The following is a 12,754-nucleotide window of genomic DNA, read 5'->3' on the forward strand; positions in this document are numbered from 1 at the left end:
AACGACTTTAATTAGTTTCCTACATTCTAGAATAGTCGTGTCCATTTTTCGTACCCTTGCGTGGATTTGGACGACTTTTCGTCCCAATTAACTTTCCGCTCTTGACTCATCCAAAAGAAAAGTATTAGATTTCCAAAAAAAATAAAAAAAGAGAGAAAAGTATTAACTCCAATTTGCATCAAATTTAATTTCGATTTTATTTTATTTATAAATATGTGTGTATACATACGGAAAGGGTGTAACTTGGGAGGTAGATATATAATCCGATCTATGTTTAAAAGGAAAATTTTCAAATTATATTTTTCGGGAATAAAAAATTTGATTTATTAGTATTTAAAACTTCGTCGTACTATGAATGTTTTTTTTTATATAATTCAAGATTTTAAGATCATTTGCGATGTCATACATGGTAATTTTTTTATGCCAAATAATAAATGATATAATTCAAACATTTGAAAATTTCAAACATTCCATCACCATGCCAAATAATAACGGGTTACTTCGATCTTACCCCATGATCCTACCTCATGGGGTAAGTGAACTCTTTCATTGGTTCAAATTATGGAGGTCTCACATCAATCATGTGGGGTTCGTATAATTTGACCAATCATGTGCTTTCACTTATCACATTGGGTAAAACCCATAGATTATGATGAAATTTTTCATAATAACGGTATAATTCAAAATGAATTCTTCCTCCCGAATATAAGTAGGATTTGTTCAATCAGAAGCATGAAAGATTAAAAAAAACAGCAAAAATATAAGGAACCATTTCCTTTTTTAAAAAAAGAATTATAAATAAAAACAACGACGCATGAGTCATGATAGATATATGTTCACATGACACTTGAGATGATAAAAATAATTTACTTGTTAGTTGTCGTGTTACATAAAACATTGTCTTTATTATTATAATCAATATCAGAATAGAGTCTCAAGGAATTGAGCGACTACATTTTTTTTTAAAAGTCGATAAAGGAATAAAACTTTTGCCCTATTTTCATGTGATTTATAAAATCGTTTCAAAAGTGATGGCTAATAGATTAAATAAAGTGATTAACTATATTATTTCGGAGCAGCTGAATGCTTTTATTTTTGGGAGGAGTATTACCGACAATGTTATTATTGCTTTCGAAATCAGTCATTATCTTAAATGCAAACGTATAGGAAAGAAGGGGGCATCTCTTAAGATCGATATGTCGAAAGCGTATGATCGAGTTGAATGACATTTCTTGAAAGCTATGTTGATTAGCATGGGTTTCCCTCTTAAATGGGTTGAGCTAGTAATGTTGTGTGTCTTAAGTTAAATACATGGTTGTGCATAATGGGCATGAAGTTGGCCCATTTATCCCCAGCGAGGACTTCGGCAAGGCGACCCATTATCTCCTTTTTTATTTTTGATCTGTGCTGAAGGCCTTAATTTTATTTTGCAGTCTGAAGTTAATAGAGGCCGACTTCATGGCATTAAGGTGGCTAGATCTGCTCCTTCGATCTTTCGTCTCTTTTTTGCAGATGATAGCTTCCTTTTTTTAGAACTAATTTGGAGGAGTGCAAGGTGCTGAAAGATTGCATTCGTGTTTATGAGGAAGCTTATGGTCAAATGGTAAACTTTGATAAATCATCTGTCTCGTTTAGCGCCAATGTGATTAACTCTTCGAAATCAGGGATTTGTGAGGCTCTTGGCGTGAGATACACCACTGATCATGGGCAATATATGGGTCTTTCTTCTCTTATTGGAAGAAACAAATCTGATAATTTTGCATTCATTAAGGAGAAAGCGTGGAGAAAGATGAATGGGTTGAAGGAAAAAATGTTATCTAGAGCAGGTAAAGAGATTTTGCTTAAAGCAGTGGTTCAAGCACTTCCTTCTTTTATGATGAGTGTATTTGTGATTCCGCAGTTGTTGTGCGTGGATTTGAAATGTTTGATGAATTCGTTTTGGTGAGGAAAATCTGGGCAAAGTGGGAATGGTATGCGCTGGAAAATTTGGCCTAAACTTTGCCAGAGGAAGGATATGGGAGGGTTGGGGTTCAAGAAGCTTCATGCATTCAATTTAGCTCTTCTTGCGAAGCAAGGCTGGAAACTTCTGTCAGATCCAAACGCTCTTGCTTCTCGGGTTTTAAAAGCTCGGTATTTCCCTCATAGTAATTTCTTGGATGCAAAAATTGGTCATAATCCAAGCTATGTTTGGAGAATCTTATTGATGTCCCAAGATCTTACCAGAAAGGGGGCACGATGAAGAATCGGTTCTGGCCACCAAACAAATATTTGGAATGAACCTTGGCTCCTAGATATAAACAACCCTTTTTTAGAGTCCTTGGGCTGTACTGAAATGGCCAATACAAAAGTTAGTTATCTGCGCATTGCTTCAAACAGTGGTTGGGATACTGATATCTTGAAGGATTTATTCTCAGAAGGGGATCAAAGATTAATCTTATCGATTTTGTTAAGCCAATACTTGTGTGATGATAAATGGGTGTGGACAGAGGCATCAAAGGGTGAATATACAGTCAAGAGTGGGTATAAACTCTTAATGAACAACATTGTGTTGGACCCTATTGCGCCAAATTTTGATTGGAAGTTTATGTGGAAGCTAAAAGTGCGGGCTAAAGTGAAGAATTTTATATGGAGACTTTTTTCCTCTTGTTTACCAACGAAGAAAACTCTCTTATCTCGGAAGGTGAATGTGATTGAGTGGTGTTCATTGTGTCGTCACAAGCCAGAAGATGAATTTCACACATTAGTTGCTTGCTCTCTTGCTCGAAATGTTTGGAGTCTCACTTCTATAGGGAGTAACCTGCCAGTCACTCATTCTATCTTGGAGTGGTGGAATTGTATTGTTATGCGTCTCGAGCATTCAGATATAGAATTTGCTTCTATTGTTCTTTGGTTTATTTGGCAGAATAGAAATGATGTAGTTTGGAATGGTATAATCTAGGTTGCGACTTCTATTTTCCAGTCAGCGTTCCAGCTTCTTTCTCAGTGGAAGGCAGCATCGATGTCGGCGGCTCCTCTTCAACAAAATCATCAGCCTGCTCACAATAATATTTGGAAACCACCATCAGAAAATCACTTAAAGTGTAATACAGATGTAGCGGTGTTCGAAGGAGCATAGTTTATTGGTTTTGGTTGCATTCTGAGAAATTCTCAAGGATTGGTGATAGATGCTATTTGTGGAACTTTGAGGGGGTATTTTTCTCCAACTACTGCTAAAGCTATTTGTATTAGATAGGCCCTTAGCTGGATGAAGACCAAAGGCCTTTCGCATGTTGTCGTGGAATCAGATGCTAAAGTGGTGATTGAGGCTTTGAATATTATGGAACCCGACACTTCTAGTTTGGATCTTATTTTACAGGATTGCATAATCCTTTCTAAGGATTTTTCTTATTGTAATTTTACTTTTGCGTTTAGATCAGCGAATCAGGTTGCCCATGCTTTGGCTAGGGAAACTGTTTCTTTGACTGATCAGGCGAGATGGGTCACTCCGTCTCCTACTTTGATTTCTAATGTAATTATTCCGGACTTGGTTTAATATTATCCATTGTTTGTTTCGAAGAAAAAAAACGCATGGCTTATATTGATGGGTTATGACCCAATTTGATTTTATCCCGGTCCAAGCCCAATTACTCAATTCATTTGAGTCTCATATTATTTATTTGGACATTTTGTCAAGGCACATAAATTCCTAAAAGCCCATAAGAGGCTCAAGCCCATGAAACTCTCCGAATATCTATAAATAGCTCAAGTCCTCTTATTATTAAGGTACGCACTCTATAGACACATGCTCTAGTTCTCTAGAACTTTTATTGGGCAAATACTGACTTGAGCGTCGGAGTGTTTTTGCCGAAAAACCCCCGGCGCCACTCACTTTGCTTTGTGATGGAGGTGATAACCCACGAAGTTCGGTCTTTGGAACAGTTCTAGTATTAATCCGGCTATCCATATCTTCACAAATCACTCAGATTCTCTCCAATCGGGTAATATAAATTTTTTGCTACATCAGCTTGGCGTCGTCTGTGGGAAATTGTTCACTGCATCATTGAGAATGCATACTCCACCACAAACATCTCAAAGAAATAATCGCAATGGAGACCTACCTCCAATCTCCAAACCACCACATGGATTTAGTTTCACACAGGAAACGTTGACAGCCTTAATGGAAGGAACAACCGCACGTGAAGCGACTGAAGCGATCGCTAAGTTTGTGAAATCCTGTCAATGCCAAATCACCGACAAGAGAGTTCATAGAAGAGGGCTCTCATCTCATGACCTCGATAACAAAGACCAAAAGAAAACTAAGTCTAAAGTTAATGACTAAGATTGTAGTGACCCTGCATAGAATCACCTACTAACTGGCAACTAATATAATGCATTAAACTTAATACAACAAAATACTTAACAGAGTAAAACGTGCGGAAACATAATCCATAATTTACACATCAGCTTAGTAAATTATCCAGGCTTAATACTGTAGTGGTACAACCAAATCGAAAACTTAAACAGTAAACATTATACAGCTATATCGAATCCTGCTGTATAATAAAATCCTCAAGGCTCCTGCTCCCTAGTCCTGCCTTGAACTACCAGCTCCGTCCATCCTGCGACCTGCCCCATGGAATAGGGTGTCCAAGATAATAACTAGGACGTGAGCGCTAACGCCCAGTACATAGACATGAGTAAACATATGTATATAATGCATGCAACATGATGACTGATACAGGGTCATCTGAAAAGTCATGCTCAGAACCGGCGCCATATGAGTGCTGCCACCGCACGGATCAACCTCTGGGTGCAACCACACTCGTCTAGTACACCAGAGTAGACAGACATAAATGCCCCCGCCGTCGCGATACTCTCAGTGACAGACTATCGAGTATAGAGCTGAGCGGCTCTATAGTCAGGTATAACAAGATATAGGCTCAACATGTATATGCACATGACATATGAATATAGAAAGCGGTAAATCATATATCATGCCATATAATAATGCCAAATAAATGCAACATATAAACATGTATACTCGCTGGCAATCTCAGTCAATGTGTACGTACCTCTAGGCTAGTTCAAGTATAATAGGATCCTAGGTTCCAAGCCTATATTCAAAAGTTCACCGTATCACTACACAAGTTCTATAAGCCTTAACTAAGCTAATAAGTACTCCCAAAACTTAAATCGATTCCCGGACCATACCTTCGTCCGAAGTAAGACCTTTGGAGATGCTAGTCCCGGATGACTATAACCACAACTTGGTTATTCCAGAACTTCGATTATAACCGATAGGGCCCTCAAGTGTATAACTCACACTTATATAACTGAAGAAGGAAACTCGGGAATTCGTAATTGAAAATGAACTCTGAACGGCCCCATTTATAGCCAAATTTCTCGGCCAGGATCGGAACTTTCGATTTCGGGATCAGAGCTTTCGATCCAGCTCATTGCGTGCATGTCTGCCACACCAGGATCGGAACTTCCGATCTACGATCGGAGCTTCCGATCTGCTCTATGATCGACACTTGTCAAAACTCGCGACTGAGTCATCGATCATTGCTGGCAGCTGGGGATCGGAACTTCCGTTCCAGGATCGGAGCTTCCGTTCCGATCGGAGCTTACTATCTAGGATCGGAGCTTACTATCTGGGATCGGAGCTTACTATCCGGCCCAAAATTAAAAAGCCCAAATTTTACTTCTGAAGTCCAATAACACTCCGAAATTGGTTAAATATCAACCCTTAATCATGTTTAACATATTATTATCTTAAAATGGTATCTGGGTTACTACATTCTCCCCACCTTTAGATATTTCGTCCGCGAAATAACATCTAAAGACAATAAAGATAACAATATGAAACATCAAACCATGGCTTATTACAACAACTGTAAGTACATCTTACATGGTAATCAAAAATACAAAGCAAACAACTCAGGATATTCTGATCGCATACGACTCTCAGTTTCCCAAGTTGCTTCTTCAACGCCTCGGCGCTGCCACTGTACCATCACAAGTGGTATAGTCTTGTTCCGAAGAACTTTCTCCTTCCTGTCTAGGATACAGATTGGTCGTTCAACAAAAGACAGATCTGGCTCTAGCTGAATATCAGTAGACTGAATAACATGAGATTCATCAGCTATGTACTGTCGAAGCAACGACACATGAAAAACATTGTGTATACTGGAAAGAGATGGCGGTAAAGCCAAACGATAAGCAACATCTCCGATCTTCTCCAGTATCTGGAAAGGCCCAATGTAACGAGGAGACAACTTGCCTTTCACACCGAATCTCATCACCTTCCTGAAAGGTGATACTCGCAGAAAAACATATTCACCAGACTCAAACTGAAGTGGTCTGCGGCGAATATTCGCATAACTGGCTTGTCTATCTTGAGCAACTTTGATCCTATGCTTGATCAAATCTACCTTGTCTACAATCTGCTGCACCAATTCAGGACCCTCGACTTTCCATTCCCCGACTTCATCCCAGAATAACGGAGTACGACACCGTCGACCATACAATGCCTCGAAAGGTGACATATAAATACTACGATGATAACTGTTATTGTAGGCAAATTCAATCAAAGGTAACTGATCCTGCCAAGATAAGCCAAAATCCATGACAGAAGAACGTAGCATATCCTCCAGCGTACGAATAGTGCGCTCTGACTGCCCGTCAGTCTCCGGATGATACGCCGTGCTCAAACTCAGAGTGGTACCCAACGCCTGCTGAAAACTACCCCAAAAACGTGAAGTAAATCGCGGATCTCTATCACTGACGATACTCACTGGAATCCCATGTAATCGCACAATCTCCTGGATATATAAGCGTGCCATGCGATCATAAGAATACTCCCGGTTATAAGGAATGAAATGTGCTGATTTTGTCAAACGGTCAACGACAACCCAGATAGCATCACACCGACGTGAAGTCATAGGCAAGTGGATAACAAAATCCATAGTCACGTGCTCCCACTTCCATTCGGGAATCTCAAGATTCTGCAGTAATCCACCTGGTTGTCGATGTTCAGCCTTGACCTGTTGACAAACCAAACATCTCGAAACAAATTGATACACACTTCGCTTCATCCCCTTCCACCAGAATCTAGTTCGCAAGTCCTTATACATTTTCATACTTCCAGGATGAACTGATAATCGACTCCTGTGAGCTTGAGATAGAATATCATTCCTGAGCTCCGCAACATTAGGTACAACCACTCTATTGGATAGGCACAATAAACCATCTGCCTGAAAATAGAATCCAGATGTATTAACTCCATTGGCTAGACGTGCCAATCACTGAGTCTTAACATCAGATATCTGAGCATCTCTGATCCGAGAATACAATGCTGGCTCAGATAGAATAGTATACAAACGAATCCCATTCCTCCCTTTCTTGTGCTTGAGCGTAAAACTCAATGAACAGCACTCTTGAATCATATGAGATATTTCATTAGTCTGAAGTGCAGACAGTCTCACCTGCCGACTCAAGGCATCAGCAGTAAGATTAGCAGAACCTGGATGATATTTGATTTCACAATCATAATCCTTCAGGAGATCCATCCAGCGTCTCTGTCGCATATTCAACTCTGCCTGAGTGAATAAATACTTCAAACTCTTGTGATCCGTAAATATCTCAAATTTCTCGCCATAAAGATAATGTCTCCAAATCTTGAGCGCAAATACAATGGCGGCTAACTCGAGATCATGCACTGGATAATTACTCTCATGCGACTTCAACTGTCGAGAAGCATAGGCAATAACATGTCCATGCTGTATCAAAACACATCCTAACCCCTGACCAGAGGCATCAGTATAGACAACATAATCTCCTGATCCAGAAGGTAGAGCTAGCACAGGTGCAGTAGTAAGACGTCTACGCAGCTCGTGAAATGACTCCTCACAATCCGAGGACCAAATGAAGGCAACATCTTTCCGTGTAAGCTGAGTCAAAGGCCTTGCCAACTGTGCAAAATTCTCGATGAACCGACGGTAATATCCAGCTAGACCCAAGAAACTACGAATCTCAGCAACCGTCGTCGGTTGAGACCAGTTCAGCACTGCCTCTATCTTACTAGGATCAACAGATATCCCTTCATTAGAAATCACATGACCGAGAAATACTACCCGATCAAGCCCGAATTCACACTTGCTCAATTTCGTATATAGCTGCTTATCTCGTAACGTCTGTAGAACAATCCTCAAATGTTGTGCATGCTCATCCTTGTCATGAGAATAGACAAGAATATCATCTATGAAGACGATGACAAATCTATCCAGATAATCTCGAAATACCTGATTCATCAGATTCATAAAGACTGCCGGTGCATTCGTCAAACCGAATGAAATCACCAGAAACTCATAATGCCCGTATCTGGTCCTGAAAGCAGTCGTATATATATCTGAGTCTCGTACCCGCATCTGATGGTATCCAGATCTCAGATCTATCTTCGAATAAACAGAAGTACCCTGTAGTTGATCGAACAGATCATCAATCCGCGGCAAAGGATACTTATTCTTGATGGTGACACGATTCAACTGTCTGTAATCAATACATAATCGCATCGATCCATCCTTTTTCTTGACAAACAAAACAGGTGCTCCCCACGGAGAAACACTCGGACGAATATATCCCTTTTCAAGCAGATCTTGCAACTGCTGTTTCAATTCCCTCATCTCTGACGGTGCCAGACGATAAGGTACTCGGGATATAGGCGTAGTTCCTGGTACTAGATCAATACCAAATTCAACCTCTCGAACCGGAGAAAAACCAGGAATCTCATCAGGGAATACGTCAGGAAACTCGCTGACAACCGGTAGCTGATCAATAACCGTACTACTCATGGACATATCAACTGCATAGATGAGGTAGCCCTCCCCACCTGACTCCAAGACATGACATGCCTTCAAAGCCGAAACAAGTGGCATCGGAGGTCGCGCACCCTCACCATAAAAGTACCAGCTATCACCCTCAACGGGATGAAACTGTACCAGATGCTGATAACAATCCACAGTAGCGTGATACAAAGTCAGCATATCTATTTCCAAGATACAGTCAAAATCTGTCATCGCTAATATCATCAAATTAGCTATTAACACATTACCCTCAAACTTCAGAAGGCAACCCATCACTAGACGCTTAGTTACTATCTCTTGCTCCAACGGAGTAGATACAACTAAATCTATATCTAATGATACGTAAGGTAATCTATGTCTCTTAACGAAGCGACTAGAAATAAAGGAATGCGATGCTCCAGTATCAATTAATACAAGTGCAGGAATACCACATAACAAGAAGTTACCTGCCAACATGCGATCGCTTCCCTCAGTAGCCTGCTCCTGAGACAGAGCAAACACCTGCCCTTGAGTCTGGGGACGATAACCAGAAGAACTCTGTGGTGCTGGCTGCTGACGTGGAACAATAGAAGCCTGAGATCCAACCTGTGATCCCGATCCACTAGCAGAACCCATGCGCTGAGGACAATCTCTCCGCAGATGTCCCTGCTGACCGCAAATATAACAAGCACCAGTAGATCTCCGACATGAAGCTGCAGGATGCTTCCCTCCACAATGGCTACAAAACTCCTCCTTCTTCTTCTTCTTCCCAAAACGGAACATACCTCGTGAACCACGAGATCCAGATGAAGTAGTAGAAGTAGAAGAAGACGTAGGTCCAGATTGCACAACAGATTGAGCTCGAGGCTCAAAAGATCCACTAGGCTGTGCTGGCATCATCAACTGTGCACGCCTGTTGCTCGTCTCCACAAGACGGCAACGGTTCACCAAAGTCTCAAAAGACACCGGGTCATCACAGACGACAACCTGAGAGTAGATATCTTGGTTCAAACCTTGTAGAAAGATATCATACTTCGATGCATCACTCTCATTAATATGAGGACTGAAAGGTAGCAGATCAAGAAATCGTTGCTAATATTGATCAATAGTCATTGATCCTTGCCTCAAAGTAAGCAACTCCATAGATCGTGCTTGGCGAACAGCCGGAGGAAAATACAATTTCTGGAACTCCCGATAGAAATCCCCCCAAGTCACCTGTTCTCTCTCAGTACGTGCCTGAGCAGCCTTGGCATCCCACCAAAAACGTGCTCTATCCTCTAGAACGAATTCTAGAACTTCCAGTTTCTGCTCCTCAGTACACTCGAAAGCTCGGAACGTGCTCTCAAGTTTAGACATCCAGCTTCTAGCTTGTTCAGGATTCTCGCCTCCCACTAAGGGTTTTGGTCCTACCTGCATAAACTTATTAATAGTATAGCGACGTCGACCCTCATGAGGACGATGTCGATCATCCTGATGATGATGGCGACGATGATGATGACCACCTCCCTGGCCAACACTACCGTGACTCTCGTCAGCCATATCCTGAAAAGAATTGCACATTAAAATCCCAAATGCGCAAGAATTACTCAAGACTAAACTAAATCCCAAGTACCAATCCCAAAATCTATGCATGCTCTGATACCAAAAATGTAGTGACCCTGCATAGAATCACCTACTAACTGGCAACTAATAGCATGCATTAAACTTAATACAACAAAATACTTAACAGAGTAAAACGTGCGGAAACATAATCCATAATTTACATATCAGCTTAGTAAATTATCCAGGCTTAATACTGTAGTGGTACAACCAAATCGAAAACTTAAACAGTAAACATTATACAGCTATATCGAATCCTGCTGTATAATAAAATCCTCAAGGCTCCTGCTCCCTAGTCCTGCCTTGAACTACCAGCTCCGTCCATCCTGCGACCTGCCCCATGGAATAGGGTGTCCAAGATAATAACTAGGACGTGAGCGCTAACGCCCAGTACATAGACATGAGTAAACATATGTATATAATGCATGCAACATGATGACTGGTACAGGGTCATCTGAAAAGTCATGCTCAGAATCGGCGCCATATGAGTGCTGCCACCGCACGGATCAACCTCTGGGTGCAACCACACTCGTCTAGTACACCAGAGTAGACAGACATAAATGCCCCCGTCGTCGCGTGTAACGCCCCGTTTTTATCTTAAATGAGTTTATTTGAGTTAATCGGAGATTGCAGAGTTCACGAGCCGACTTTATTTTGATCAGGGTTCTTTTTGCAAATTTTGGAAATTTCAGGGACTAAAACGCAAATATTGGATTTTTTATATTATCTACTCATTTGTTTGACTTTGAAAGCACTCCTCCTCCTCCTCACAACCGAGCTCCACCATTGAAGACGCCTCCAACACTTTCCAAGCTTTGTGATTTTGATTTCCGGTCGATCCAGCCGTTGGAAATTATTTCTGAAGGCAGATTATCGATCACAGCAGTGAGAGCTCTGTTATATTGTAAGTTCTTCTACGATCGGACGCATTCTAGTTTTTGGATGTTGTTAGAATCAAGTTAGATTCGAGTATGTTGTTCTCTACAGAGTTCTGATCGTTTATTATCTGTCAGTTTTGAAATAGAGCGACGTTCGGAATTGTTATGATTTTTGGAAGTATTATTCGAAAATCTAGCTTTTGAGTTTTGTTGGGTTGTCTTGTTGTTGTTGTATTAGCTTTGAATCGAGTTGATATCGGTATTGAACTGCTGTCTGCGTTGCCGATTTGTTCAGTTATAGCCGTTATGCCGTCGGTTAGAGTTTTGGGAATTTCGAACCGTTTTGAGTTATGAACTTGGCTTGTAAGTTGGTCATGGTTATTGATCAATCATCTCTTGTATCTGAACAGATTCGTTTGGAGTTTTCAAGCCCTGAGTTAGCAGCTGTTTGATCGTTTCAGAGTTTTGAACGAAGAACGGTATAGAGAAATTCTTTGCACTGTTACCTTGTTTTCGTATAAATTGGTTAGACTTTGATACAATCTCTTTGTAGCGTATCCAGACTTGGGAGCTACTGCATTGAAAGGTAAAAGCAGTCATCGTAGCGGGATAGCATACTCGGGACTGTGGTTCTCGAGTTTTCCCTTTTGAAATCTCATACTTGCATCTACACTTGTTCTAGCATGAGGAACTTGTGTATTGTTTGATTGTATTGGTTTTGTTAAAAGGATTATGTTTTATGTTTCTGTTATGCATTCATCTTGAGCCAATCTTATTTCAGCGGGCAGAACCGTCCTTTTGTCTAGACGTTTGGGAACTATGATTGAGTGGCCCAGGTCGTAGTCGTTTCGTCTGGTGCTAGCATACTCATTATAGTTGCTCAAAGTCTAGAGGAGAGATACGTGGCACCACCTCGATTGGGAGAGTCGGTGAGTTGTTACGTGATCTTATCCTCGGGATCCCAAAGGCACAGCAGCAATCCCTCGTTATCAGATTTGATATCCCTGTTTAAAGACATGCATTTCATTACGATGTTATTGAGTTCGTTATTGTATTGAAAGCATGTTTGTTACTTGTATTACTTGTTATGTTGCTTTACTGGGAATGTCGTTCTCACCGGTTATCCGGCTGTTGCTTTGTTTTGTATGTGTACTTGGCAACAGGTGGGGCAGGAACAAGTCAGAAGAGGCATGGTTAGCTTCGAGGGCAAGTAGTAGAAGTGAGACTCGGTTTAGAATTCGAATTAGCATGTTTATCTAGTTTAAGATTGAAGCATGTTAGAACTCGAACTTGATATGTTTTGTTATTCGAATTAGTTTGTATTCGGATTGTAATCTGAAATCGAAGTATGTTGTTGTTGTATCGATTTAGACTTCTGGTTGTTTTTAGGCCTTCTGAAAGCATGACTTGTTATGGCATGTTTCCCTACACCCTGTTATTGCATTTGTATTTGAA

At 40.7% G+C, this 12,754-nt stretch overlaps 1 protein-coding gene across 1 annotated transcript; it reads left to right on the forward strand.

Moving 5' to 3' along the window:
* The first annotated feature begins 1,031 nt into the window (after window positions 1-1,031).
* LOC140888150 (uncharacterized) lies at window positions 1,032-2,239 on the forward strand. Its single transcript, XM_073295838.1, has 4 exons — window positions 1,032-1,207; window positions 1,534-1,826; window positions 1,901-1,941; window positions 2,006-2,239. Exons 1-4 carry the CDS (start codon window positions 1,032-1,034, stop codon window positions 2,237-2,239), a joined length of 744 nt encoding a protein of 247 aa, XP_073151939.1.
* The last annotated feature ends 10,515 nt before the right edge of the window (window positions 2,240-12,754 follow it).

The sequence above is a fragment of the Henckelia pumila genome, chromosome 3 (genome assembly GCF_033568475.1).
Source record: "Henckelia pumila isolate YLH828 chromosome 3, ASM3356847v2, whole genome shotgun sequence".
NCBI lineage: Eukaryota > Viridiplantae > Streptophyta > Magnoliopsida > Lamiales > Gesneriaceae > Henckelia > Henckelia pumila.

Bases quoted from the DNA above. Each gene is read 5' to 3' on its own strand.
- LOC140888150 (XM_073295838.1), top strand. From the start codon at position 1,032: ATGGCTAATAGATTAAATAAAGTGATTAACTATATTATTTCGGAGCAG. The intron at 1,208-1,533 runs GTATGATCGAGT...TCCTTTTTTTAG, and splicing joins AAGATCGATATGTCGAAAGC to AACTAATTTGGAGGAGTGCA. The intron at 1,942-2,005 runs GTGAGGAAAATC...AAACTTTGCCAG, and splicing joins TGTTTGATGAATTCGTTTTG to AGGAAGGATATGGGAGGGTT.